The following is a 26,150-nucleotide window of genomic DNA, read 5'->3' on the forward strand; positions in this document are numbered from 1 at the left end:
TGGATCTTTTTTCAAAACATTTTATTTATCTTGTTTCTTTTTAAAAAAAGCCAATACAGATCTGAAGCATTTTTTTAAGAATTGGAACACACTGGTTAATCTCAAATTTAGCATTGCGGTAACAATGTCTGTAAACCAATACTATACAATTTTCAAAAGAAAAGAAAAATGGATTCACAAAATGCTAAAGTTCTCAGAACAGTGTCTGCAGAAAGAGGACAACCATGACAATGTGAAACACGGAAGTTTGTGGCCTTTAAGCCAGACATGAATAGAAGAGAACAACAGAAGAAGTGAAGAGAAAAAAAAGACCCAGATAAGTTATCATGAAGACGTTTCTGTTAAATTTGAAATTGAGTGTGTAAGTTTAGAGGGACATTTAATTTTAATAAATGGCTTGTGAAGTTAAAATATTTGTCTCAAACAACATGCTGGTTTACTTGTCAAGAAGGAAACTCTGTGAGAACGTTATTATTGGAGACATATTTGCCAAACTGTGAGGCAAATCATATTAATGAAGGGTATTTGTGTGCAAAGACGTGGCAAAAAACGACCCTTCTCTTTGAAACTCTGATCTGAAAGACCTTTCTACTCACAATGGTGAAATTTAACTTCTTTTTAAACAGATAACTGACTCCTTTAAGGCAACCGGGCCTAGTTATAACAAGAAATCAAAATGTATTAATGAAAAAATTGACCAACAAATAATAACTGGGTTATTTAATTGATGCTTATTTATGAAAAACACCAAATGCATTTGCCATAACTGCAACAAAGACGAAAGCAGAAGGCAAAGCAATACTGATGTGAGATATCTTACCGTCCAAAAAAATACTGTAGCCAGCCGTTATTGTCCAACTGGACTTTGTCGCATCAAAGTAATACAATTTTGAAAATGTGGCATTGGGTACTAGCCGAGCTGAGCTGATCCATCATTGTAAACACTATTAAAGATTTTCTGATACAGAAAAAATACTATGTTGACAAGGAACAAGAGGGAGTTACGTTTATCACCAAAACTAATGTTTTTGTCCCCCACATCATCCCAATGGATCAAATCAATACGCCCTTGATCATGGAACAAATATAACAAAATAAACCTCTGTATTCTATCAGGAAGCTGCAGTATTGTGTTGGTGTAACATTAATCGTCCAGCTGAAGTTGTCATGGATTATTTGTTAATGTTTGCTCTAGCGAAAGTTGTTCATATATATGCCGTTAATGTAGACAGAAGCAGCACTAATGTCCCCCAGGCTCTGCCCAAGAGAAAGTGAAACAGACTAATAAAATACTCTCTTTTTATATATCCAGCGGCTGATAAAGGAATATGTAATAAAATACTTTTTTCCTTACTTCCTCTGTAAAACCGAAGCCACCTTTCTTGGCATTTGACACGTAAAATAACAACTTTGATACATAAAAAAAGACTTTAAGCAATAAAAACAAGTTTATATAATGGGTAGCAACCTGTAAAATAAAATCACAACTCTGCAGAGGAGGCGGATAAGTACAGAATTTGCATAGCAGATTAGAATTAAACTGAGAAGGAACTGAGCTTTTTGGTACAATGTGGTTTTGCCATGTAGCTTTTGATGCTATCTTTATGTACACCATGAAGTCCATTTCAGTTCCTTTCTTGCCAGTCCATAAAGCAGAAATGGATTTAGAGTCTGTCACTATAATGCTCACAAATGAAATGCCAAGCATCTCATTCACTTCTTTGTCTTCGCTCTGCTCCCTTCAGGTGAGACGTGTCATGTCGACATCTGTGTAGGAGTCTCTATCAGGAAAACTAGTATATACTGTTTCGAAAGTGCCATCTTGCTACATTTGATCAGCTGATTCCATGGTCTGTTCTTGTAAGTATTACACGTTAACATGTCGAACATCCCAATAGCTTCCAGATACTGTGAGTTTTGGTCACATCACATTCTCTCGTACACACGCAAACACACACACATACACAATAAGGGGACCTGAACTGTGCAGGTACAGGGGTAGAGGAGGTAAAAAACAAACAAACAAACAAACAAAAGACGCATCCTTTAGTCAATGTTCCACATTCCAGCAGCGGGTAAAGCTTTGAAATGAACAAGCACCATTTGGAAAAGGCCTCCAAAGTCCTCCATTTTGGGAGAGTTAGTTAGCAGTTTCCACTACATTCAGACTAGCAAAAGTCTCAGTGGCTGAAATGTTTCTTTTGGGTTTTGCTTTCTTGTCTCTTTCCGACATTGTCATTTGAAGGCAAAAAGCAGCCCTCTGTAGCAGCCTTACTAGAGGCATCTCCATTCGAGGGGAGGCCCTTTCTCAACTCCCATGTTTGTAACGAGTCCCAAAGGTGTGTTCAACTAGTCCTCACCGCCTCTGGTGTCCGTAGACTGGGTATGCTAACGTGACATTCAAAGAGTCATTGTGCTGAACCAGGGACGTGTGCTGGTAGTGCAATACCAGTTCTTTCAGAGAGTTATAAAGGTTGTAGGGCTCAGCGAAGCCATATCCTGTCGGTGTCTTGTTGATGACGCAGTGCTTGACCTCACCATCCACACTGTGAAAAAGACAAAGATGTGGTTTTAGTCATTGCGTCTTGGTAGTCAACAAACGGCACAGAATTTCAACAGATGTTAAGAACATCTAACATATGAACGCTGAAAAAAAAAGAGAAGTGGTACATACACAACACTGCAGGCATAGCATCCAGCTTTGCTGCTGTCCCTGACCAGGAATGTTCCGTCTCTCTTGCCCCGGAGAAGAGCCTCAGCTTGAATGCGGTTGATGTTACCCAGTTTCCAGGAGCGCTCATCATGATGAGGCAAGTCCTCATCGTCCTCCACCATTGAGTACTGACTGTAGAAAAAAAATGGAGAGTACAGTTTTAATATTTTTTAAAAAAGACCTTGAAATATCAAGCAGCTATAACGTCATAAGAAGAACACCCACTCGTCTTGGTTTTCGTTTTTGATTCCCAACCATTCGTTGAGTTTCTTTTGTCTGACTCCTTTCTGTGTCAACCACCTGTGCAGCAACAAAAGAGAAACATTTAGCAAATTACAACACTGTCCATGAAATAAACTGTGTTTTTAGCACAAAACCTATGGAGGACAAAGTACTTACATGAGGTACTGATCCCTGGTCTTTCTAAGCTGGATGAGGTCAGGCTTAATGCTGTTCATCCGCTTGTCGATCTCTCTGTAGTCTGCTGCCTGCTTCTTCAGATCTTCTTCGAGACGTCGTTTACTGTCTACTATTTCACTGATGCGAGATTTTAACTTCTCATAATTGACCATGATCCTATGATGAAATATTTGCAGAAAAATTACATGAAACTTCATTGCATTAAACCGAAACTCTCTCCAAAAGACTTTGAATTTTTACAGTATCAAGACTCACCTTTGGATTTCCTTCTCGTTGCCTTCTCTTCTAAACTTCTCAATATATTCTTTGCTGTATCGTTCTTGCGTCTGGCACTGCTCTTCAAAGATCTTAATGGTCTCATTAAAAGCTTCAATAGCAGTCCTCTTCATTTGTATTTCCTAGTGAGCAGACAAAAGCATCTTAGAATGCAAAGTCTATTTCAAACTCTACATGATCATTTTATTCAAACACATATAGTCAATTATCTACTATAAATATATTTAATTGGAACAAACCTGTGATGTTCTAGTGTATTCCTCATAGAGTCGGTCATATTCTCTGTTCTTTTCTTGGAACTGCTGGTGGTATTCGTGCAACTTCTTTCCGACAGCTTCGATGTTGTCCTCTTTTACCACTTGATCCTATAAATAAAAATGATCAAGCAAAAGTTAAATAAGACCATTTTTAAATATATATTTTAAATCGTAAACCAGCAAAGTTCTTCACAAGATGCTATTAAACTGGACAATAATTACCTGCTGGTGCTTGGACACAGGATACAGTAGTTTCACATCTAGTTTGGGATTGTATTGAGCGAGAGACTCAGTTCGATAGTGGTTGATCAACTCAACCACAGAGTTGAAGGTCAGGGGGTCTGAGAAGCCGTACTTGCCATCGCGATGAAAGATTTTGATCAGCTTGTTGTTACCTCCTTTCCTATATGGTCAATAAAAAGCAGTGCTTAGAGGAATCCTTACATCTGAATGACTCAATGCAAGCTTTCTAAATAAAAAAAAAAGATTCTGATATATACAGAGAACCTACCTCAATGTAAGAGTGTAATCCCCATGCATTTTAGTGGAGGCATCTCGGACCAAAAATGTACCATCAGCAGTGTCTCTAAGCTTTTCGTTTACTTCCTCCCTGCAACAACGACAAAAAAAGAGGTTATAACTAAATAAAACTAAGAAATACTATAAAAATGCATGCCAACATGACCAAACAGTAGGTTTAATGGATACCTACCTAGAGATGTCCCCCCAGTACCATTCAGCATCTTGCAGAGCCATGTTGTTGTTCATACCGTTGTTAGCGACAGACGTTGGTTTGGGTGGCTTGGGAGGTAGTGCTGTAAAAAGAAGAGACAAGCAGATTGAGTACAAACAGCTGATGAACCAGCAGCAGTCAAGGTCATTTACATACAAATGTTCAGGCATGTTCTAACACCTCTGTGCTTCCTGTATGAAATAGCAGTAAATAATAAGAGTTAAATTTGTGGAGCAACTCATTTTTGTTTAGAACTTTGGCTTTTATCCGTCTAGGTAGTGATGCATGCTTCCCTCCAACTGCGACAGTCATGTTTTAAAAGCATGCAACGGTTACTGCAGATTTCTAGATCTCCTGCCTCCTCCCCTTCTAGCGTTTTCCATTTCATTAAATGTGGCTGAGCACATGCCTCTCGAGCACTCATCAGGGAGTCCGATTCTTTAGAATGCATTTCATCACCGCTACCGAAAAAAAAAAAAAAAAAAAAAAAACATTTCATCACAATTTCCTGATCTGGCCAGCACTGTAAGCTGTGCCCCTTGGATGCAGCAATAACACAGATAGGTCATGAAGATCGAATACAGGGGCAAGCAAGAATAATCTGGATTTAAAGATATAACAAGTGCTTTGGAACTGAATTATCACTGTATCAATAAGAAACAACATCTGACAGCAGACAGAAACCCACCGATGGCCTTTTTCAAAGAAATGCAATATGCACATTCATGCAAGAATCCTTAACCATTGAGAACATGTTGCTTCGCTGGATAGAGGCAGAAGCTGCAGCTGATTGGCTGCAGGAGTGAGTGACGGGAAACAGCGGGGGCAGTGCAGTCTCCGTGGAGCATGAGGCAGAGCTGAAGCGGTGGGCTATTTTTATCTTCCAACCTCCACCCCCCACCACCACCACTATCTCATGCACACTCACTGTGTCTCTCCTTTGTTCACTTCAGTCACTCTCATCGGTGAGCATTATGTGCCCCGTGCAATCAGAGCATGACACTTAAACACAACAATATTAACCCAAACTCGCATACAAGAATCTAAGCAACAAATCATCCAAAGCACTGTGGTAGCTAAAACAGACATATCCTCCATGAGCATCCACAGTATTGCACAAAATGACTAATGTAAAAAGAGTAATAATCATCAGAACACAATGGCAAAATGCCAAACCTGTTTTAAGACCATTAAAGGAAACCAAGTCTATAGAAGGTGTTGTCAATCACCAAATTAAGCCTTAAAAATGCACATTTACAACACACTAACTTCAGCAGTTACCTGGTGCATCTAATTCTATGTAAAACAGCAGGTCTGATCCAGATCCTGATCCAGTGTCAAGTCTCAGACTCTCTATATCCGCCATGGTTAATGGAGTGTAGCATATCTAGGATTCGCAAGCAGTTTTCCTGGCAAACCTCCTTAGTGGTTACTAGGAACCCAGGTTCTTCTCGCTCATCGCTTTGAGATCAATTTTTGAAAAACCTTGGAGAGAGGGGCCAGTGAAAGCCATTACATCACTTACCCCAACCAATGAAGCTGCAGGACTGTTGCTGGCCACTCCTGCCTCATCACCTGCCTCTATTTCTTCCAAGTCCTGAGCACAATGATGTCATTGCAACATTGCTTTGCCCATTCAAAAGTCGACCACGAAAAGCATGCCAAATTTAAGATGTATCTGCTCCAATATCGATAATCCAAAAATGTCCTTTATCCGTATGGAACACAAGTGCTGACGAACGGTGGAAGGCAAAATCAAAAGCAAGGTGCACTGCAGCATAGCATCTTTCGAATGAGGAAAGGAACTGAAGCCTCACAGTCTTTCTCTGACTCACCCTCCCTTCCTGCATCTGTGATGCAGTTTTACTAAGCCCCTCCTCTCTCTGAGCAGAAACTATCAGCACTGTCCCTCTGCTGGTAGGCAGACAAAAGCAGTGTTCTGATCACCGCTGCAGCGGCACGTAGACATTGCCTACGTCAAAGACAAGGCCAGGTCAGGAGGCAGGCATGGCTTGCAAATACTTTTCATAATCCCCAAATGCGACTTGTGGAAGACTGGAGGAGGGAAGCGATCAGCTATTTGAGCTTGACAGAGTACTTGTAATAATTCTCAGTAGGGTTAAAAACGGCCCCAGGAACATGGGCTATTTTCATGCACGGCACTCTAATGACAGGTCAAAAAGGTACTTCAACTGAAGTACTTAACAATCATGTAGTAGGTCAAGTGTAACAAACCACTAGAGAGAAATGGATAAAGAACAGTATGACGTGTAGTTTTAAAATTATAACCCTGACTTTTATCAGAGCCAATGAATAATTCAACACATGTTCAGACATGCCAGTGTCAGTCAAACAGGTTGACCAACTTTTTATAGCAGGTACACTTTAAGTGCTAGTCTTGATTCATAAAGGGTAGAAGCACTTTAAAAAGAGCCAGAAAAGGATATATAAAAAGGATGTCTGAAAAGAACCACTACCATGTGCCAAAAAAGGGTAACTCCCCATAAACACAATGATCTGCTGCTCTACTTTAGTACACTTACTGTCTGCCTAAGTGTTTCTGAAAAAGTGACCCAATCATTACACTCAAACCACACACTTACATTGCAAGTTGTGCATGTTCAGCAATCTTGAAGCAGCCTTTTGTTCAGCAAGTCTGTGCGGTAAGCATTTCTTCTGATTCTCTGTAATTCCAAGAGACACAAAGACTTGCGTCTTGAAAAAAACTCCCACCTAACAGGTGCAGGCGTCTAAGAGTCACTAAGGCAGGTCACCAAGGCAGCCTGACAAAATCCAGCCAAGTCCGAGTTGAGAGAGAGACAACAGGTTGAAACTGTAGAGTCCGGACAACTAAAGTAGGTCTGAGAGAGGTGGAGAATGATGTCTGCTCCAGGACGGCTGGGTTAATGATTGCTGGGCTTGCGCTGCTGGTAGCCGTTTCTCTTTCTCTCTCTCTTCTGCTCTGCTCATTCACCCTTTCTGGCTCCAAAGGTTCAGTCTCATGATTAACTTGCTCAGGTTCAAATATTTGCTGAGCTGTGCACCCTTATGCTTTGGGAGGGGAATGTGGCACAGGCAGGAGGGGGCCAGGGGGTGGAGTAGAGTCCTCGGAAGTGAACGTTGTGAGTGTGTGTGTGTAAGAATGCATGCAAGACAGAACAGCCGCCGCTTCAAGTGAACAAGAGAGCTCTGTGGAGTAGACCACACTTCAAGCAAACCCAATCCAAGTGGGCCTTCTGCCACCAGCCTAAAATAGTCACCCAGTAACTAGGAGCATGTGCATACATGCATCCACACTATCCGATGCCACATGTTTAGGAGTCGTGTATGGGCAGGTTGGTGAGGCAACAAGTAACGATTAAAGGTGGCACTTGTGCTGCTCGTGTTTGTGTAAAAGCTTGTACAGAAGACACAGTTAGAAGCAGAAAGGAGGCAGGGGTGCTTTTGAGTCTGGGCTCGTCTTGTTTAACCTAGCCTAATGCAGGTGCAAATTACTGACAGCTGAGCTTGCTCCATGCCAGGGCAAAGTATAAATAGGCCCTAACAGGTAATAAAACATTTAAACAGTCACACAGTCAGACTAGGGGCCCCTGGCAGCCCGAGAGAGAGAGATAAGCGGATAAAGACACAGAGAAAGGTATGTAGAGATACTTTACTAGTGCTATAAAAGCCCAACTAGACAACTTTACTGTGTTTAATACAGTGTACACACACAGGCACAGCAGACGTTGACTGTGGTCTTCTCTATCTCTAAATGATCCTGACCACAAAATAATTGAACACAGATAAACATTTTTTTTATTCTTATCTGACAGAGCACTCCCATCTACCATCTATTATACATTCAAATAAAAATGATAAAAATATTGGATAAAATAAAATCAACAAATAGCATAGGTGAATATAACAAAGCAAAGTGCTTATTGGTTTTCATAGCGTAACAGAAATTCAGTAATCTAATGTAAAGTAACACTGTAGTCTTCATTGTATAAATAATTAAACACAATTGATCTTTGTTAAAGCTAAAATCTTGATCATTTCTCATGCCCAAATAGTTTATATTTGCTTGATATCTTACAATCACATACCATTTAAACACATGCAAATGAAAATCTTTGCAGTGACTCCACAAATCACACGTGTTCTGAACTGTGGATCCTGGTCAACAATAAGCCTAACTTGACATTGCAGATCTTACAGACTAGAACAATGCAATATCGACGTTGAAACAATGTATTGTACTGACAATGTGGGTCACTTGGCAAAATCAGACGCAGATGTGAGCTATTCACATATAGTTTCCCAATTACCCACCCAATCTTCTCCCCTCTGTTACCTGCTCTCCATCTACTTGCATACACATGCACTGTTTGAATCCTTCAACTTGAATCCCCCAGAAGTCTATCACTTTCTGTCTACAATGTATTCAAAGGCTTGGAACTGACAACAACACTGTTAAGATTAAAACTTAACACTTTACAGATTTACTGGTTAAGAACCACTGCTTTAGATGGGCTTGCAATTTAGTATGGTATATTTACCTGGAGCTGCCTGACTGTCACTCCATTCGCTAGTCACCAGTACTTCAATTATCCTGATGTGTGCCTCTGGACTGGGCTCACAACTAGGAAAGTAGTAAAAAGAGAAAATTAGCGTCTTTTTCTTTTCCCGTCAGAACACAAGAGATGAGAGTGAATCAACAGCATACGAGTGCGTACCTTGTGGGCTGATGTCTGAAGAGTGCTGGGCTAAAGATCTCAGCAAGGGCGCGAGCACTGAGCAGGTTGACGGCTGAGGACTGGCAAACATGGGAGAAATGGCGCAGCAAGCTCTGCAGGGTCAGCCAGTACTGTGGAGGAAGTGCAGTTGAGCTGGCTACCAGCCTCAAGTGTTGTGCGCATTCATCTGTACCTTGAACTTCTAAAGACACAGACACAAAGAAGGGTGTAAAACAAGGGCTCTCACACCCCCACATTTATTCACTTATGATTTCGTCAGCATGTCCTCTTGAACCTTCACTCACTTGCTTTTATATACCAATAACCAGTGAGGACATGAAAAAAAGTGTACATGCAGTCATGTGGAAAATCGTGCTCAGCATGCAACTAACCGCACAAGATCTCAAGAGAGACAATGACAAAGTTAGTAGAGTACTCTGAGTGGTGATTGGTTAACAGCATTGATGTCGCTGATAAGCTGTCAGGTTTGCGTTAGGTCTATTAACCACAGATATCCTGTTTCCGGCCATGTGACTGCACACTACCCAAAACAGAATGAAAAAGTCCTCTCTCAAACTGGTTATAAGCTGGTTTACACTGCCGAGTTTGTTTTGCACATGAACAGAATGTTCAGTCACACACAGAAGGTAGAGAAAAGTTAACACCCTCAGTCCAAACGCCAATACAACACCTGGTATACATTTTGCAGTCAGAATGACTGGTTTGTAGACATAAAATCAGATAAGTGCTGGAACATGTGTACTCATAAAATATGCACTGTGATGATACAGCCAAACGATCATGCAAGATTAGTCTACACTGCTGTTTTAGAAGGTCACGGGACTGTGAAAAACGTTCTTCTTTTATAAGGACTCTGTGTGTTACTTAACTTCCATTGCAGGAGGCTTGCCATATGGCTAACACAAATCTAAAAAACAATAGCACCACCATGTGGTAATTGTAATAAAATGAAATCAATGAGCAATGGTGTTATTGTTACATACTTTATTTAGTTTGATAAAATAAGTTGAGGCTGTGCCAAACTAGCTGTAGAAAAAAAGCACATGGATTAAGGTATTTACCAACGGATTACTAACCTTAAGAAATGTATTTAAAAAATTATGATTGACATAATTTGATTTACATGTATTAATGCAAAATCTCTGAAATTCCATAAGAGATGGGTTAGACTACTGTTGAGGTGCAATAATCCTTTGAAACTCACCTTGAGCGATGCGTATCATCTCATTGTAGATAACAGGGGGGATGACAGGCTGAGGTAAATCTTGCAGATACCTCCTAAGACCATCACATAACATCTGAAGGTCCATCTGCTCAAGATCCACCGAGGCAGGGTCTAATAAAACAAACAAACAGGAAGGAATGACATTTGCACCATAAGCTAACCAGGCAAAACGAAACAAGCTATACATCTTAACTATCTATGTTTTTTTTTGTTCTAACCAGACACAACAATCACCAGGGCAATTGCTAGGACATTGATATGATATTCTAAGTTGCTTTACTGCAATGCTATATGCTTAGATGTTTATATATTTTATCTTCAGTCTATGGATTGATCTAGTCTTTCTATCCCCCATAATATAAAATGCAGACAGAACAAAAGTGTCAAATGAATAACATCAATTATTCAGTTTAATGTGTGTTTTAAGTAGGAATTACAGTTATATGCAGAGGTGCTGACTTTTTCACAGTTTCATATGGAATGTGAACAGAAAGCACCTTGCTTTTTTACATCTTGCTGCTGTTAGCTGTATTAAACGGCAACAACTCATGGACTGTCACTCACCACTATCAAAGCACTGTCTGACATCCAGCCCTCCTCCAGCAGTGAAGTTTCTGTAGAGTGTAGGGTTGTCTAGACCTGTACACAGTTAAAATGTGAGTTAATACAAGCAGAAAATGCAATAATTACAATGTATGCGAACACATGACAGATTTACCTTTCTTCTCAATGGCCTCAAGGAGCTTCAGCAGCATAGATGGTGCCACCTCTGGAGGGGCAAACTGCTCAGTCAGGTCTAACAGAGTGCTCAAGCCTAAAGGAGAGAAAGTTAAACACTCATTAAAAATCCGCCAGGTACCTTTGAACAACTTTGCTAGCTTTTCATTAAGCACCGAAGGCTGTCATTTCAAAGCCTCCAAGGAAAAAAGAACTTTAGACCATGACCCACTACAGTCACAGCATGCTTAGATCAATAATCATTTTCATGTATTTAGGTGGTGCAGCAAGAAACACATCTAAGTGCGTGTGGGTGTGTGTGTGTGTGTGTGTGTGTGTGCGTATAGGGGTGGTGCTGACCAGGAGTATATGATTAAGTATGCAGCGGAGGTAGATGAAAAAGCTTAAACAAACAGACCATAATATGCAGCCACTGGTGCACAGTGGAGTAAGATCTAGTAAGAAAGTCCAGGTGCAGGCATGAAAGAGCTCTGGGACGGGCTCAAGCTTTATTTGGTTTTGGTGCGCGGCATTTTAAAAGGCTTGAATTTCTAAAAGACTTGACTGTTAACAGCGTTCAAGGCCACAGGTCCAAACTACGGATTATGAAAGGATTCCCTGTACCTTTTTTTTTTTAACGCATCAAAAGGATATTTACAGTTCTCTGATTTTCTTAGAAGGAATGCCTTAAATTAAAAAGTTTGAAAACCACAACAACCACACATGAGGAAATGGGGATTAAAGCCATTAGAAATTATAAGACTTTAGTCCCAAGGCTCTGGGACTTTTCTTGCTAGTTTGGGAGATAAGCAAAGAAAGTCTTAGTGCTCAAATAACACCCCTTTCTTTAAACTAAATTCTGAAAGACAACAGCCATCTGGGGTTCATTACTGTCAAAGCAACATCAAGCATAAGGAGAGTTATTCATTTTCTAAGAACTGCTAAACTCAAGGCGGGGGAAACGAATGACAGATTCCTCATATACAAATTTGGAGAGTAGTGCCACTTTGGTACACTCTGCTGAGAGGGAACTTTGTGCCCAGACAGACACCTTATCCAGCCCACTGCTTCTTAGAATCCAGATTCATAGTGCTGGTCTAATTTTACCTTAGCTTGAAATGTTCCAGTCAAATAAGCATTCATGCATTTAACAGATCCCTACATTTCTCATAAATTAGCTAAAGCTGATATGCTGTCTTACAGCTGATGTGGTCATAGCATGCCTTGTTGGTTATCGATAACAAAATAAGTCAGTAAATATAGTTATATTATCCACAACATTTTAAAGTAGAATTGCATATTTTAAAAGTCTTGTGTTTATTTACATGTGTTAAATTGGCATTTCTACAGAACGGGAGGTTGGTGAAGGTGACAGGTTTCGGAATGGGATTGAGTTGCTTCTAAGTAACTCAGGGTGACCTGATAGCATTGGCCTTCAGTGCGGCTAGATTGAATGACATTCAAGATTGATGATAGCAAAATAGTCCAAAAGTTTTAGTTCAAGGTTCCACTATATCCTCAGGATGCCTTCTTAAGGTTCTTTGAGTCTGTCTTTGTTTAATTCAATGAGACTTTTTTGATTCCATTTATCATTTGTTAAAATGTGTAAAACTGTACCTCTCTGTATCAAATAACCATAAATGTTCCATTTGAAATAAGCAGTCTAGAAAAAGTGGATGCACTGCTATGAACTCGTACAATATTTCACACATAGCAAACTCATCAACCCAAGGTGATTAGCAATAGTGGGAACTTGGTAAAAGACGTTGAATGTGAAAATACTCTAGAAGAGATCTGAATGAAAACACCTTCTGTTTCCAATTACTAGGCTTAATTCATCCAAGCTGTGCAGTTGAGCACAGCATGGTAATGGAAACAATTAAAGATGCATTCACAGTCAAGTCCAAGTGCTGTAAGACTTTACAAGTAAAGGGTGAGCATTAGCTATATTGGTACATAAAAACAGCTTATAATGCCTGCAGTTAATTTCAACCAAATTAAACAAACAGAAAACAGGCAGACTCAGCTCAGATTCCGACAGCCAATCAGGGGGGCTGCAGAATTGGGTTGCCGTAGCAACTTCTAGAAAAGGAAGAGGGGGTCTGTGAGCAAGTCTGAACATGTGTAGTGTCTGAATGCATGTCACAGGAAGCATGGAAAGCGACCACTGATTAAGGAGGGGAAAGCAGCTGTATGGGTGTTGTGGAATTAATCTATTTTTGAATGAATCATTAGTTAATGATTCAATGATCCATTCATAAACAAGGTTCGTAGCACACTTGCAGAAAAATGCAGGCAAATGTTATATAGAGGTTCATTAAAACACTTAGTAATTTGCAGTGCAACAAACTTTCATTCTGGAGTCCCAATAAATCACAAAAAGTGATAAAAAGCAGCAAACATATAAAAACAATCAAATGTCTAACATCTCAGATAATATGTATTTTGCACTATAAAGCTTTTCTTTTTATCCCACACAAGTTCCTGAATGTGATGATCACTTTGCTTAGTCTCAAATAATCACTCCAAATCAGCATTAAAAAGCATGTACATTAAGGGCATAAACTTACTGTACATTAAGGGCACAGTGGTTTGGTATTATTTTCACCTAGTGTAGCTCTATGTAGTTAGTTCTTATCGTTTCAGTCTGGGTTTTTGGACAGGCCCAAATTTATTTGCTTTGTAAATGAAGCAGTCATTTGAATTATAAACGCTGTAATAATTAACTAATTTGAATAGGGACTTACCACCATCTACTGGTAAACCAAAAAGTACCACCACCAAACAAACAACACAAAACCTTTTTTTAAAGTAAAAACTCTCCAAATTATGAATTGCACATACCTAGCCTGAAGCGCAGACTAAGATCACAAAAAAAGATCATATGGTGCTTTTATCAGAGCTTATTTTGAGAGTCTACCTGTTGTATCTTGCATTTCAATCACTGACATAGTTCCTTGAAATATCATTCTAGAAATGCATGTGATCATATTTCTCCAAGAAATCAAGGAGAGACATCTTTGTAGAAAACATTTGAACCACCAATTATCTATGTGTAACAGAAAGCATTGCTTTTTTATAGATACAAATTGCTCTGATAAACTGCGAATATTGATATCTGTGAATAAAGAAATTAGAATACTATTTTGCACTGTTCCGCTTTTTGAGATCAAAAGAAAATGAAAAGTTGCCATTCATGATGTTACTCATTCATGGCCAAAAAATTGAAACTGTCCTCTTACTAGTTTGACAGAAACAATCAGTCATAAAACATTTTATGAATAAAAAAACCAGAAAACTTAACATTGTACTCAAACCTATTTACTCTGAAAATACAGATTATACTGACAAAAACTGCTGTTAGATATAACCAAAATTAACTGTATTTCACATTTAACCACTATAGAGAAACACCTCTCCAAACAGAGAGGAGAAAAAATAGAACTGATAGATAAATAAATTGTATGCATGTACGTATGCGCATATACACACACACCAAACACACACATATATACGTGTACGTATGCGCATATATACACACACACACACACATACATACACACATACATACATACATACATAATATATATATATATATATATATATATATATATATATATATATATATATATATATATATATATATATATATATATATATATATATATATATATACATACATACACACACACACATACATACATACATACATACATACATATATATACACACACACACACACACATACACACACACACATATACATATATATATATATATATATATATATATATATATATATATATATAAATAAATGCACGTGTGTGTGTATATAGGCGCATACATACATGCACACAATTTATTTAAACAAACATTCAGTCATTGTTGTTGATGTTTTTAATAGCAGATTATATTTGCGCCAAAACGTATTAAAAGGTAAGTGAATTGTAACAGCGCAAACTTTTCTGTAACCTTAGTAGTGCTGTAAGGTGACATGCTGATTGACTAACAGGTGCGAGATGTGTGAGGTCAGCAAACACAAAGTAGCTTCAATTAAGATCAACAAATTTTCAAAATGATACTTTATTTATAGATAAAGGTCTATGACTTTGCATATAGTGACTTTATCTTGCTGGAGTTTATAACCGTTTCACTTTACTTTACAGGACGCATTGATACCGCTCGGTAGGTCTATTGGAGACATTCATAAATATTCCTGGAAAATCTATTAAATGTTGGAGACATACTCACTACATAAACGCACTAAATCGCACTTTAGCATTGTTTATTTGAGAGCGCACAAGAAGATTTGCATTTGAGCAGTGTTCATTTGAGGGTCCGTAAAAGAGGTTTTGTGCACAAGCAGAGGAAATCAGAGCGCAAGTACACTCGTATTGCACGTAAATGCGATCTCGACTTGTAATACTTTCCGAGAGGAAACATTGGACTACTATAATAAATCAACTACTGGACTTAGCTTACCAGGTTCTGCTACCAGGTCCTGCAAGTCTGTAGCCTAAATTAAAACTGCTTAAAGGCTCATTAATACAGAATTAAAGAGAAGCTTGCATTTTTTCTCAAAATGTAAATTATTGTTAAATAATAAATCAGCATCACATTAACCAATAAAATCTAAAAGACTAGATAAGAAGAAATGATAAGAAACCTTTTTTAAGTGACTTGTCAACGGGGGATATCAGAGTGTTGGAGTCGGTGGAATGGAACCTGCTTGCTGCACAAGTCAGCTTCATGTGTTGCACAACATTTAGCGCTTGCAAATGCGCCTGCATCTAATTTGCAGCACAATCGGCTGATGCCAATTAATTAAAATATGCCAAAAATCAGGCTGATTAAATGAAAACTTCAGCAATATGGTCAAAATATTTGCAAAGATGTAGGCAACACACATTATTATTATTAGATCTGCCTGCCATGCCAGATATCACAAACACATTTTTTTTCTCTGCCTTCTCTCTCTGACTCTCTATCTGTGTCTGATTCAAAGTGGGCAAATCATGTTGGAACCAAACGGCAACCTCCCGCTCTCTTACTGGAAGCCAATACAGAATTAACAAAACTGCAATTCATTGACTCGCCTTTGGGGGCTGGCTCCAGGAAATCCAAATGATTTCCGACTGCATGGTAAATTGCCCATTTTTACAGCTGATAAAAACATGTTTACAGCCTGAAAGAAAAGATGGTTTTGGCTCATATAGCTAATATTACCCTTCATGACAACTGTGAGGGGGATGATTTTTTTATAACTCACCAGTTTAATTTTTATTGGGTTTTATAATCTCTGCATAATTAAGGGTGTGGCCACTTGAGTGACATCTAAGTCTTGCCGCTCACTGTTTCATCACCTCAGCTGATTCTGACTGATTAACAGCTGAACTCGGCATACATCATATTTTTGTTTTGTTTAATGTTTCTTTACAGTCAATTGCCTTTTGAAATTATTTCCTGCAATTATCAGATACTATAGCATGCTGTGTGCACTTTATAATGCTCCAAACTGTTCATGTTGCCTTTATTTCCCAGGCGTGTGAAATTATATACTTAAACCATATCTATAAATGTATTTGTTTTACTTAAGTTAATTTATCATTTACAAGGTTCTTTAGACCTGTATAGCACTCCAGAATCTAACAGATTTATTAGTTGTAGGCTCTAGAACAGTCATCTGAAATGTTGTCATACAATGTTATGGTTGGATTTCATTTATAACCTTGCATTAACTAACACAGACTATATTTTAGGTGTTTGGAAGTAATTTGCATTTTCCTCCAGTAGAGAAAATGTCATAAGAACAATGCTTAGTTGCTCAATGTATTACAACAGTTTTTTTAAAGTCTAAACACTTTATTGATATAATATACAACCAAGGACATGTGGTTAGAACACAAACGAGTCACAGGTAATGAAGTATTAAGCGTTTTTCCAACAAAAAGTCTTTCAAAGCAAAATGCCAGCATGTATCTGTAGCTCCGCCTCTTTGCCCTTGCTTGGTATCCCCCACTCATTGCGATGACGCTCAAACAAAATGGCGACAGTTGGCCACGCCTACTGGTAGCTTCTTTTGGGTTGTTTAGAAACCTATTAATGATGTCACGGATACTAGGTCCATATCTTTTACAGTCTTGGTTGGAACATTCATTCATTTATTCATTTTCTTGTCGGCTTAGCCCTTTTATTAATCCGGGGTCGCCACAGCGGAATGAACCGCCAACGTATCCAGCAAGTTTTTAGGCAGCGGATGCCCTTCCAGCCGCAACCCATCTCTGGGAAACATCCACACACACATTCACACACACACTCATACAATACGGACAATTTAGCCTACCCAATTCCCTTGTACTACATGTCTTTGGACTGTGGGGGAAACCGGAGCACCCGAAGGGAAACTTACGCAAAGCCAGGGAGAACATGCAAACTCCACACAGAAACGCCAACAGAGCCGAGGTTTGAACCAGTGACCTTACTTGCTGTGAGGCGACAGCACTACCTACTGCGCCACTGCCTCGCCCCTTGGTTGGAACAAATTTGGTAAAATATTGCAGTGCAACGAGCAATACTACTTTTAAGCAGGATAATCAACGGATTGCCATGATTTAAATGACTTGAAAATGCACAACATGGAAGCAAAAATCACCTGACATGAAGTGGAAGTACAACATAGTCATGCTTAAAACCTGCTTTATTATGGGATTCCAAAAACTATAGGTCTGATCTTATTCTTTATAATTGTTAGACAGTTTGGGTCAGTGATACCCAAATTGTAAAACTTTAGATTGATAATGTATTAAAGTCATCCATGATCGATCCACACACAAAAACTATATAAATCAATGCACTGGAAGGGAGAACTTTGAGCAAATTTTTCTACTTCCAAGCTGAACTTTCTAATTGAAAGATGCATTATGTTTTGCTAAAAGGCTCTATGTCTATTGTGTCCTCACTCATTACTGGTGTTTACTTTGCTTCACACACACACACACCAGTGATAACGGGGGATGGGGGTAGTACCAAAACTCTTTGTGCATATTTCAGTTCTGCTTTTTTTCTGCTGCTCTAGCTCCACCTCTTGCAACGTGTTGCTAATCCGCCCAGCAGACATGCTTGACCTTCTGTAAGAAGATTTGCCAATTCAGCCTTGTCTGCGGAGGCGATCTTTAATGAAGACCACATGTACACGCTCTCACGCACATCTCAATAAACACCAGCTTTCACCATACAACCACCTCCAAATCACATCTAAAGTCCACTCAATGAAGTTTGATAAGGTTTTTCCAGCTTTTGCATTTTATCACTGGTAACATTATACAATTTTTAATACAATTTTGACCTAGAGGCATCAATCTCTTGAAACTGTTATGCAATGCAGCACTTTATCTTACAGAGAGAGATGAAAAGATTTCCTATTTTATCTGGGCTCAGAGAACATGCTAATTTAAAACTTGAATGTGTAATAGCTGCCTCATGCCCTGGCAAATATGGTCAACTGGATTCGGACAAGTGTTTTTTTTTTTTTGCTAGAGCGTGTTGCAGCCTATTCTACCAACACTTAGGGTGCTTTCACACCTGTGAATCAATTCAGTTGTTCCGAAACAGTGATTAAAATGGTTACATTGTTTCTCTTTGCTCTTGGTGCAGTTTGCTTTCTTGGCAAAGTTTCTAAATGGAACAAAAGAGCTAAAACAAGTCTTGTGTGAGTAAACTCTCGTCACATTGGTCAGAGTTTCACGGTTTATATAGCCGTATGCCTATTACATATCCATAAAACACTATGATATGACCGGGCTCGGATCATATCGCTTTCTCACTACAATCGATCTGCTCCAGAGTTTGTTTCAATCGAGCCGAGACCACCTAATTCAGGCGATCTCGGAGCGATTGTTTTGGCGCGTATCCAAGAGTGATTGGTTGCATCTCATGTCATCGATGAGAAGAGGAACCGACATTCATGCGAGACAGCAGAGAAGCTACTTTTTATAAAGAAAAACCTGCCACTTTTCCTGAAGTAGGCTAAGTAGGCTTATGTCTAGGACAGTTATTCATTTGTTGTCATCCACATTTTTTGCACTATTCAATGCACATTTGTTGTTGTAGACATACAGTTACATTCTTTCAGCAGTCAGTTATAGGCCTAACATAGGCTATTCAAGAAGGGGGGCTTCAAAGATGGCCAAATAAAAATATTTTTTTTTATTTTACTAATTTATTTATTTTAAGTTATATTGTTCTTTGTTTGTATATTATCTGCTGGAATGTTGAAAAAATATTCAGTGTTAAATAAATATTTTTTAAATTGTATTTTTGTTATTTGATTTATTTCTCTGAAAAGCAACACAAAATAGTAAAAAGCTAATTTTTACAATTTAATTATTGTAATGGTGAAAAAATTGGCAAACTAAATGGAAAAAAATGCAAAACACCGCGTTCGGTTTCCGGCCTTCGGCCAAGCAATTCATTATTATTCGGCTTCGGCCAAGAATTTCATTTTGGTGCATCCCTACTTAAAATGTTTTTTACATAATTAAAATTTAAAACTGCTTTTATTCAAGCCAAAATAAAACAAATAATACTTTATCCAGAAAAAAAAAATTATTGGAAATACTGTAAAACCTTGCTCTGTTTTACACTTTCAGTTATTATTGTTCTATAATAAATTATGTAATTGTACACGGTATTTGTTTATGTTGTTATTTTCTGTGCCTTGGCATAGAAATAATGGCATACTGCTTGGTTAGATGAAAAGTACACATTCTTTACAAACCAAAAAAAAAAGTATCCTTCGAGAGCTGCTCCATACAGCAGATGTTCGATCGAGTGCTGTAGAGGCCCCCAAAAAGGAGAGAACATTATCTCAAAAAACAGCAATGTTTCCACCAACCAGCTAACAAATACAGTTAACTGCCGGTTTCTCCAAAGCAGTGTTTCACACATACTTTCTCTGAAAGTTTTTTTTCCTTTTCTGAAATAAATGATCATTGCGCAACAACCACAAGAGACCTGCATATCAGATTAGCATAAAGCTAAAAAAAAAAATACCAAGATAACAGCATATTCAGCCTAAAAACAGTTAAAAGACCGCCATATCTTATAAGTAAAAGAATGTGGGCCTTGCATGAACTTGTATGAACTAAACACTTTAGATCCAAATTTGCACAAGCTTGGATCGCATCTACTTCATCCATGAAAAGACAAAATCTGAAAACCCAGAACATGATTTTACTGAATGTTGAATACTCCATTACCAAGCCCCACATTTTTCATGTTTCTGGCTCTTCTTATTTATTATTGCCTATATAATTTTGGCTGTTATGCACATGATTTCTTGAATCCACAAAAAAAAACCAGTATGATATATGCATATTACATGTAGTTTGTCAATAAACTGAGGTTTAAACAATATTTAAACTTTAAAAATGTATTGAAAAACATCATAATTGTATAATGGAGAAAAAAATTAAAAGAAATCCCAGATAAACACTTTCATGGCATACTGCAGTCTCAACTTAATCCCATTTTTGTGTTTATATTTTTTTGCTAACTTAAAGCATAATATATTGGCCACTAAAAAAAGAATCCGATTGCTACTAAACATGCTGGAAAGTATTCATACATGAGGTATATTTACCAGCAGTGTATAAAGAGGAAATGTAATTTCCATAGTTTCCATAGAAGTTTAAAACAATAAATATCAAATTCCCTGTTTGAAGTTAGGCACAAAAACATCCAACTTGGAACTGACGTGAAGGAAAAACTAAGCAATGCATTTTGTGAACCGAAAATGAAATTCTATAGCAAGAATGGGTTAACAATAAAATAAGATCTGTGCAGAAAGCTGGGCTGGGAACATACAATCCCACTCCAGAGGCCACAGAAAGGAGCATGCTAGTGTTTTTAAAAAGCCTGGGAGCAGAAACGGACTGAAATTCCACATATGCTGTTCTCTGAAGTGAGCCCCTGTGGCTCAGAGAGAGAGACAGAGAGAGAGAGAGAGACAGACAGACAGACAGACAGAGAGAGAGAGACAGACAGACAGACAGAGAGAGAGAGAGAGGCCCCATGTAAAACACTCCCCCTCAAACTCCTCCATAGGTCCAACCCCAGAAGATTAATCCTAAAATTCAAAGAGAATGAAGAAGAAAAAAAGAGAGCTAGGAGGAAAGAGAGAAATCTGGAAGATATGAAAGTGGCACCTAATACGGCTTTACATTTTTAATATAATAAACCAAACATTTTAAAAACGATGGTGCTAACCAAATATACTAGCTGAAGATTCACCAGAAATAATGTTCATGTCACATTGAAGACAAATACTTTAAGCATTAATGGGGGATTTTTCTGCCATTCCATTTCTCCATTAACTGATTTTTTTTTTACACAATGTTATTTCCAAGGAGGAAGGAAAACTAGTGAATTACCAGCAAGACTGAAGTAATCTTCCTGAATTTTCAGAACAAAACATCAAAACATTCTCCAAATTTTAAACATTAATGTTATACATGTAGCTCAGAAAAAAAGCTTGAATTTTGTGGTTTTTCAGCAATGGAAGAGGGAAATGGGGTTTGAGTAGAAGCTCTAGTATGTAAAAAGCACATTACCATGAGCTCTGGCCATATTCCAGATCTGCTTCTGGTTTACATTCCGTAAAACTCCATTCTCCAAGTCGCAACCCCCATCCAGTCTAAGCTTCCTCTCCACTTTCTTAAAGGCATAGTTACCCCAAAAATGAAAATTTGTTCACGCCATACCTTTATAAATCTCTATTTTCTGAACACAAAAGACAATATTTTGAAAATATTGGAATCCAGTAATTATTGAGATCCATAGTGTTTGTTTTCTACTATGGAAGTCAATGGTTAACAGTTTCCAACATTCTTTCAAATATCTACTTTTTATGAGAAAAAAAACCTCAAACTGATTTGCAATGAGTTTAAGTAAACTACAGAATTTTCAATTTTCTTTAACACAGGCAAGAATATAAGAAGAAAAAACATGCCAGTCTCATTTTAGCCAAAAATGTGTATGCACCACAGAAAAAAGTAAGTTGCGTTTATTTTGCAAAGCACAAAGTAGGACCAGACATAGGGCAATACTTTTAAATAGCAACTTTGAGTGATAGATCTCACTTAAAATCTGTTCCTTAACTAGATAACCTGAAAAACGCACATCTAGTTTTATCATTACCATGGCATTATTGTCTTACTACTATTACCCAATGCAAATGCCAAAAAAATAAAAAAATAACAAGAGCCAACAAAACAAAAAACTGGCTGGTATCTTTAATTTCAAACACTTTAAAACTCACATTTATATTTCTTAATGATAATTGTGCGCCATTACATTAAATAGCAAATATTTTGACAGAAACAAATCAAAACATGGCTCCATTTTGAAAGCTCCCCCAGAACCTGCATTCTATTACACATGTAAAAACAGATCAAAGCTTTTTAGACTTTTGACATCACTGGAAAATAACTACATACCTAAAGCACATATTAAGAGAGCTGGACGATATATTCAGGGAGCCATGGGGGGCTCTAAACGCTCATACTGTGGTTGTGTGAAAGATGCAGCAATGTCAGACAATTACAAACTACTGTGCGCAAACCTTCATCCAAATCTGGGCTTCCTGCCATGTTTGTAATTATGAACCATAGCCCAGCATAAACCTTAAACTGCCTGAAATATTCAAGGGACATTTGTGTGCAGCAGCTATAAATCCAATCTCTTGATGAAATGGTGGTGCAAAATCTGGTCACTAGTTACAAAAATGGAATAAGGAGTGTGGGTATTTAGAGAAGCAAGTGGGTTTAGCATAAGCATGAATAGGTCTAGTTAAGAGGATACAGGGTCAGTTAAAATTCTGCAACTTGACATCCAGGTAATATGGTTATGAAAAATTTTTAATGCTAAAAATACATCAAGATCTGCTGAAGATCACTGGTTATCTCTTGTTACCGAAAATAAGTCTAAAGGTTAACTACAGGTTTTGTGAAATTATGCAAGGTTAAAAAAAAGCTAGACAGTCTGAAGAATTATTATTTTAATTAAAAAGCTCATTTGAACTCAACTGTTGATTGATTATGTTTTAGTCCAGTCAGCAACATTACCAGATAGCTAAATGTGGTACAAAAACTGAATATAATTTTTTTGGGGAAAAAAAAGCTCACTCACTTTGCTCAGAATCCGAGTCTTGTCTTGTGGGCCCTGGGGCAACCGGTAGAGGCCTTGGAGGTCTCGGTTTAGGAGTTGGTGGAGAAATCTTTTTCTTGCCGATGAACTCAACATACGTTCCAGGAAAGTCCCCCTTTTCCTGGGTGGTTTCATTAAAGCCAGGCAGCCAACCAACTTCATCTGGTCTCTCCTCCATTCCCTCCATGTAGCCAAGTGCAAGTAATGCACCTTTATTGACTGTAAGAATGTCCCCTACATGCAGGTCAATATCCTCCTCCCTCTCCTTCTTATAGTCATACAGTGCTCTGTACTGATATCCTTCTGCACTCATTTTGACGCTGTTGTTTCCAACTTTTGTGTTGTCACAAAAACTATCAACTATCAATCAGAACCACTACTTATTTGAGAGTCAAATAAGTTAAAAGATTTTATCCAAAGACTTAAAGCCTTTATTTTCATCCCCATCCACACTTGACAGTCTGTTTGCAACATCAGATTATGTGAAACTGATAGTCCAATGATTGGGTGCACCTTCAAGGTGCTTCATACAGACTCTTCCCATCTGTGTGAGGCCTGCTCCCAGTGATCTAAAAAGAGTAATTCAAACCTACAACACAGAAGATAAATCAATGTACACGTTGAACAACATCAACAACAACAAAATCACTTCAATTTATCTACGTTGATGCAAAAAACAAACACATTTGGCAAACATAAAAACTAATGCGTATATTCACCACAAAATACAAACTGAGCTAATGTAAATATTTTATTATTGCGGCTACACCTTTGTATAAATACTTGATGTCATGTCAAACAACAAAAAAATTTCATTGTTAGGTAGCACCGCACACATAAATGCGACGTCAAAAGAACAAGTGTACAACATTTCTGCACAAGTGCGAATTAAAGACCAAATGGCGCAGAAGAAACTCCAATGTAGAAATGCTGACAGAGCAAAACCCTCCACAAGTTTGAAAGTAACGTTACTTATCTAACAGATTATTTAACGATTATTAACCAGCGCAATGGTATAAACCAACTAACGTTTGATTAATTTAGCCAAGCGCAAACGAATCCGCACGACAGATAGTTGAAGCGTATCTTTATACGCACAAAATTCAATATTTAAACAAAAGCTACAAATCACACACAGGAGATTTTAATCGAACTGACCGCATGAAGTCTCCTTGCATTTGGTGTTTACTTAAAACTAACTTAAAAGTTAACGTTACATTCATATTTATTGAGTTTCATTAATTCTGCATGCTCGGGGTTAGCATATAAGCTAACATTAGCCTTAAGTAATAATAATAAAAATATATACCGTAAACGAAACGATTGCTTTATGAGCAAATCAACATTAGAAAATAACAACTAAATCTCCGACACTTACACATACACGAAGAGCTGCGGCCATAATAAATTGTCAGTGTCAAATAGTTAAGTAAAGGGAGAGCATGTAATAGGATGCAGTTGGGACACGCTGTACTGGAACAATCGACACAGTAAAGAGATCCTGCCAAATTTACTATAATCTCAACCTTAAAGCACATAAGTTATTCATCTTAAACACACGGTCCATTTCATCAAACAAACATACCTTGCAAGAAATGATGAAAACCGAAAGGAACTGATGAATTTCTGCGAACTTTAGCAAGTTGTAAGGGTCCCGTTCATGATAGCCAGGGCCGAGAAAATCTCCTTCGCTTCCCGTAACTCCAGTTTACGCAGCTCTCCAAGAAATCCAACCACGCCAAGAGCTATAAAGCACTTCATAAGACGAGTCTTCGGGGAAGTAACGTCCAGTAGTAAGTTAAATTTTAACCATCCATCTAAATTAGCTTCTTTAAAAAAAATATTTTACTTAACAACTGTGCTCGTTTCCCGACAGTAAAACCGACTCCGCCCGAGTCACCACACACTGAATCCTTCAATGGCAGGAACACCAGAACACAAACCACGCCTTCCAGCTTGCGTCAGTGCCAGTCCCCCTTACGCCTCGACTATCTCCATACATGCTAAAATGGCTGGGGATTCACGGTGTTTCGAGAGAAAGATAACTAGCCATGACATCTATTGAGAATTAAATAATATCTGCTATCATGATGTGTGTAATGTGGCAATTGAAATGTGACTGATTTTCTACAAAAGTAGACTATTTACTAGGTTATATCACATAGACTCAATGCCCGAAGCAACTGTGATAAGGGGCCCATGTGGATTATTAAAAACCCCAAATGGGCCGCAACCCCTTAACCTGTCCCCTTAATCTTAAGCTCATACTTTTTTCAAACATTTAGTTTCTTTCTTCTATTAAACAAAATATTAAGAGATTTAATTTTTTTTTGCAAACCTCCCCAGATAGCAAAATACACTCGGGCCAGTTCCGGCTAGATTGTCGCCTGCCGGAGACTAACCCCTCGGCCCAACTTCGGCTGCCGGACTCGGGCCGGATGCCTGTGGATTCCGGCCCGAATCAAGCGGGCCAGATGCGGCGGCCGTAAGCGAGCCGACGCTGCGCATCCGCGCCGGAATCGGCGCGAGGGTAATGTGCGCTGCGGCCCGGAGCTGGCGCGACTCCGTATTTATACACCTTATAAAACCTTTTGGTATTACATTGGTACTTGATATATGGTATTACAACCATTTGAATTTATATAACAGCAAACACAGGCTATAATGTAAACACAAAGTGTAAGCACTGCGTTTAACCTTTGAATAAAGTGCAAACTGCATACATATTCTGTAATGAAAATAATCAGACAAATGACAAAATAAATAAATGTTAAACGTTTATTGATTGCATGAAAAAAATAGAACTAAAATTTTATAAATAATTTTGAAGTGCACAAGAATATCAATATAAAAACAACACAATAAA

General features: G+C 38.2%; 1 protein-coding gene across 4 annotated transcripts; it reads right to left on the reverse strand.

Annotated features, from left to right (window-relative positions):
* Positions 1-25,192, reverse strand: pik3r1 (phosphoinositide-3-kinase, regulatory subunit 1 (alpha)). Of its 4 annotated transcripts, none has more exons than NM_001281844.1 (16): positions 24,870-25,192; positions 23,267-23,873; positions 11,082-11,177; positions 10,928-11,002; positions 10,343-10,474; positions 9,118-9,319; positions 8,941-9,023; positions 4,379-4,481; positions 4,178-4,276; positions 3,889-4,069; positions 3,649-3,774; positions 3,389-3,531; positions 3,113-3,289; positions 2,939-3,013; positions 2,675-2,845; positions 1-2,546 (listed from the first exon to the last, which is right to left on the reverse strand). In NM_001281844.1, the coding sequence occupies exons 2-16, from the start codon at positions 23,595-23,597 to the stop codon at positions 2,357-2,359; spliced, it is 2,184 nt and encodes a 727-aa protein (NP_001268773.1). In that variant the 5' UTR covers positions 23,598-23,873; positions 24,870-25,192; the 3' UTR covers positions 1-2,356. The 4 variants fall into 4 exon arrangements, with proteins under 4 accessions (NP_001268773.1, XP_005165720.1, XP_005165721.1 ...); XM_005165663.6 differs by having other exon boundaries at positions 1,430-2,546; positions 7,003-9,023; XM_005165664.6 differs by lacking the exons at positions 8,941-9,023; positions 9,118-9,319; positions 10,343-10,474; ... (2 more) ...; positions 23,267-23,873; positions 24,870-25,192 and adding an exon at positions 5,925-7,262 and having other exon boundaries at positions 1,430-2,546.
* Positions 25,193-26,150: the final 958 nt, after the last annotated feature.

The sequence above is a fragment of the Danio rerio genome, chromosome 5, assembly GCF_049306965.1.
Source record: "Danio rerio strain Tuebingen ecotype United States chromosome 5, GRCz12tu, whole genome shotgun sequence".
NCBI lineage: Eukaryota > Metazoa > Chordata > Actinopteri > Cypriniformes > Danionidae > Danio > Danio rerio.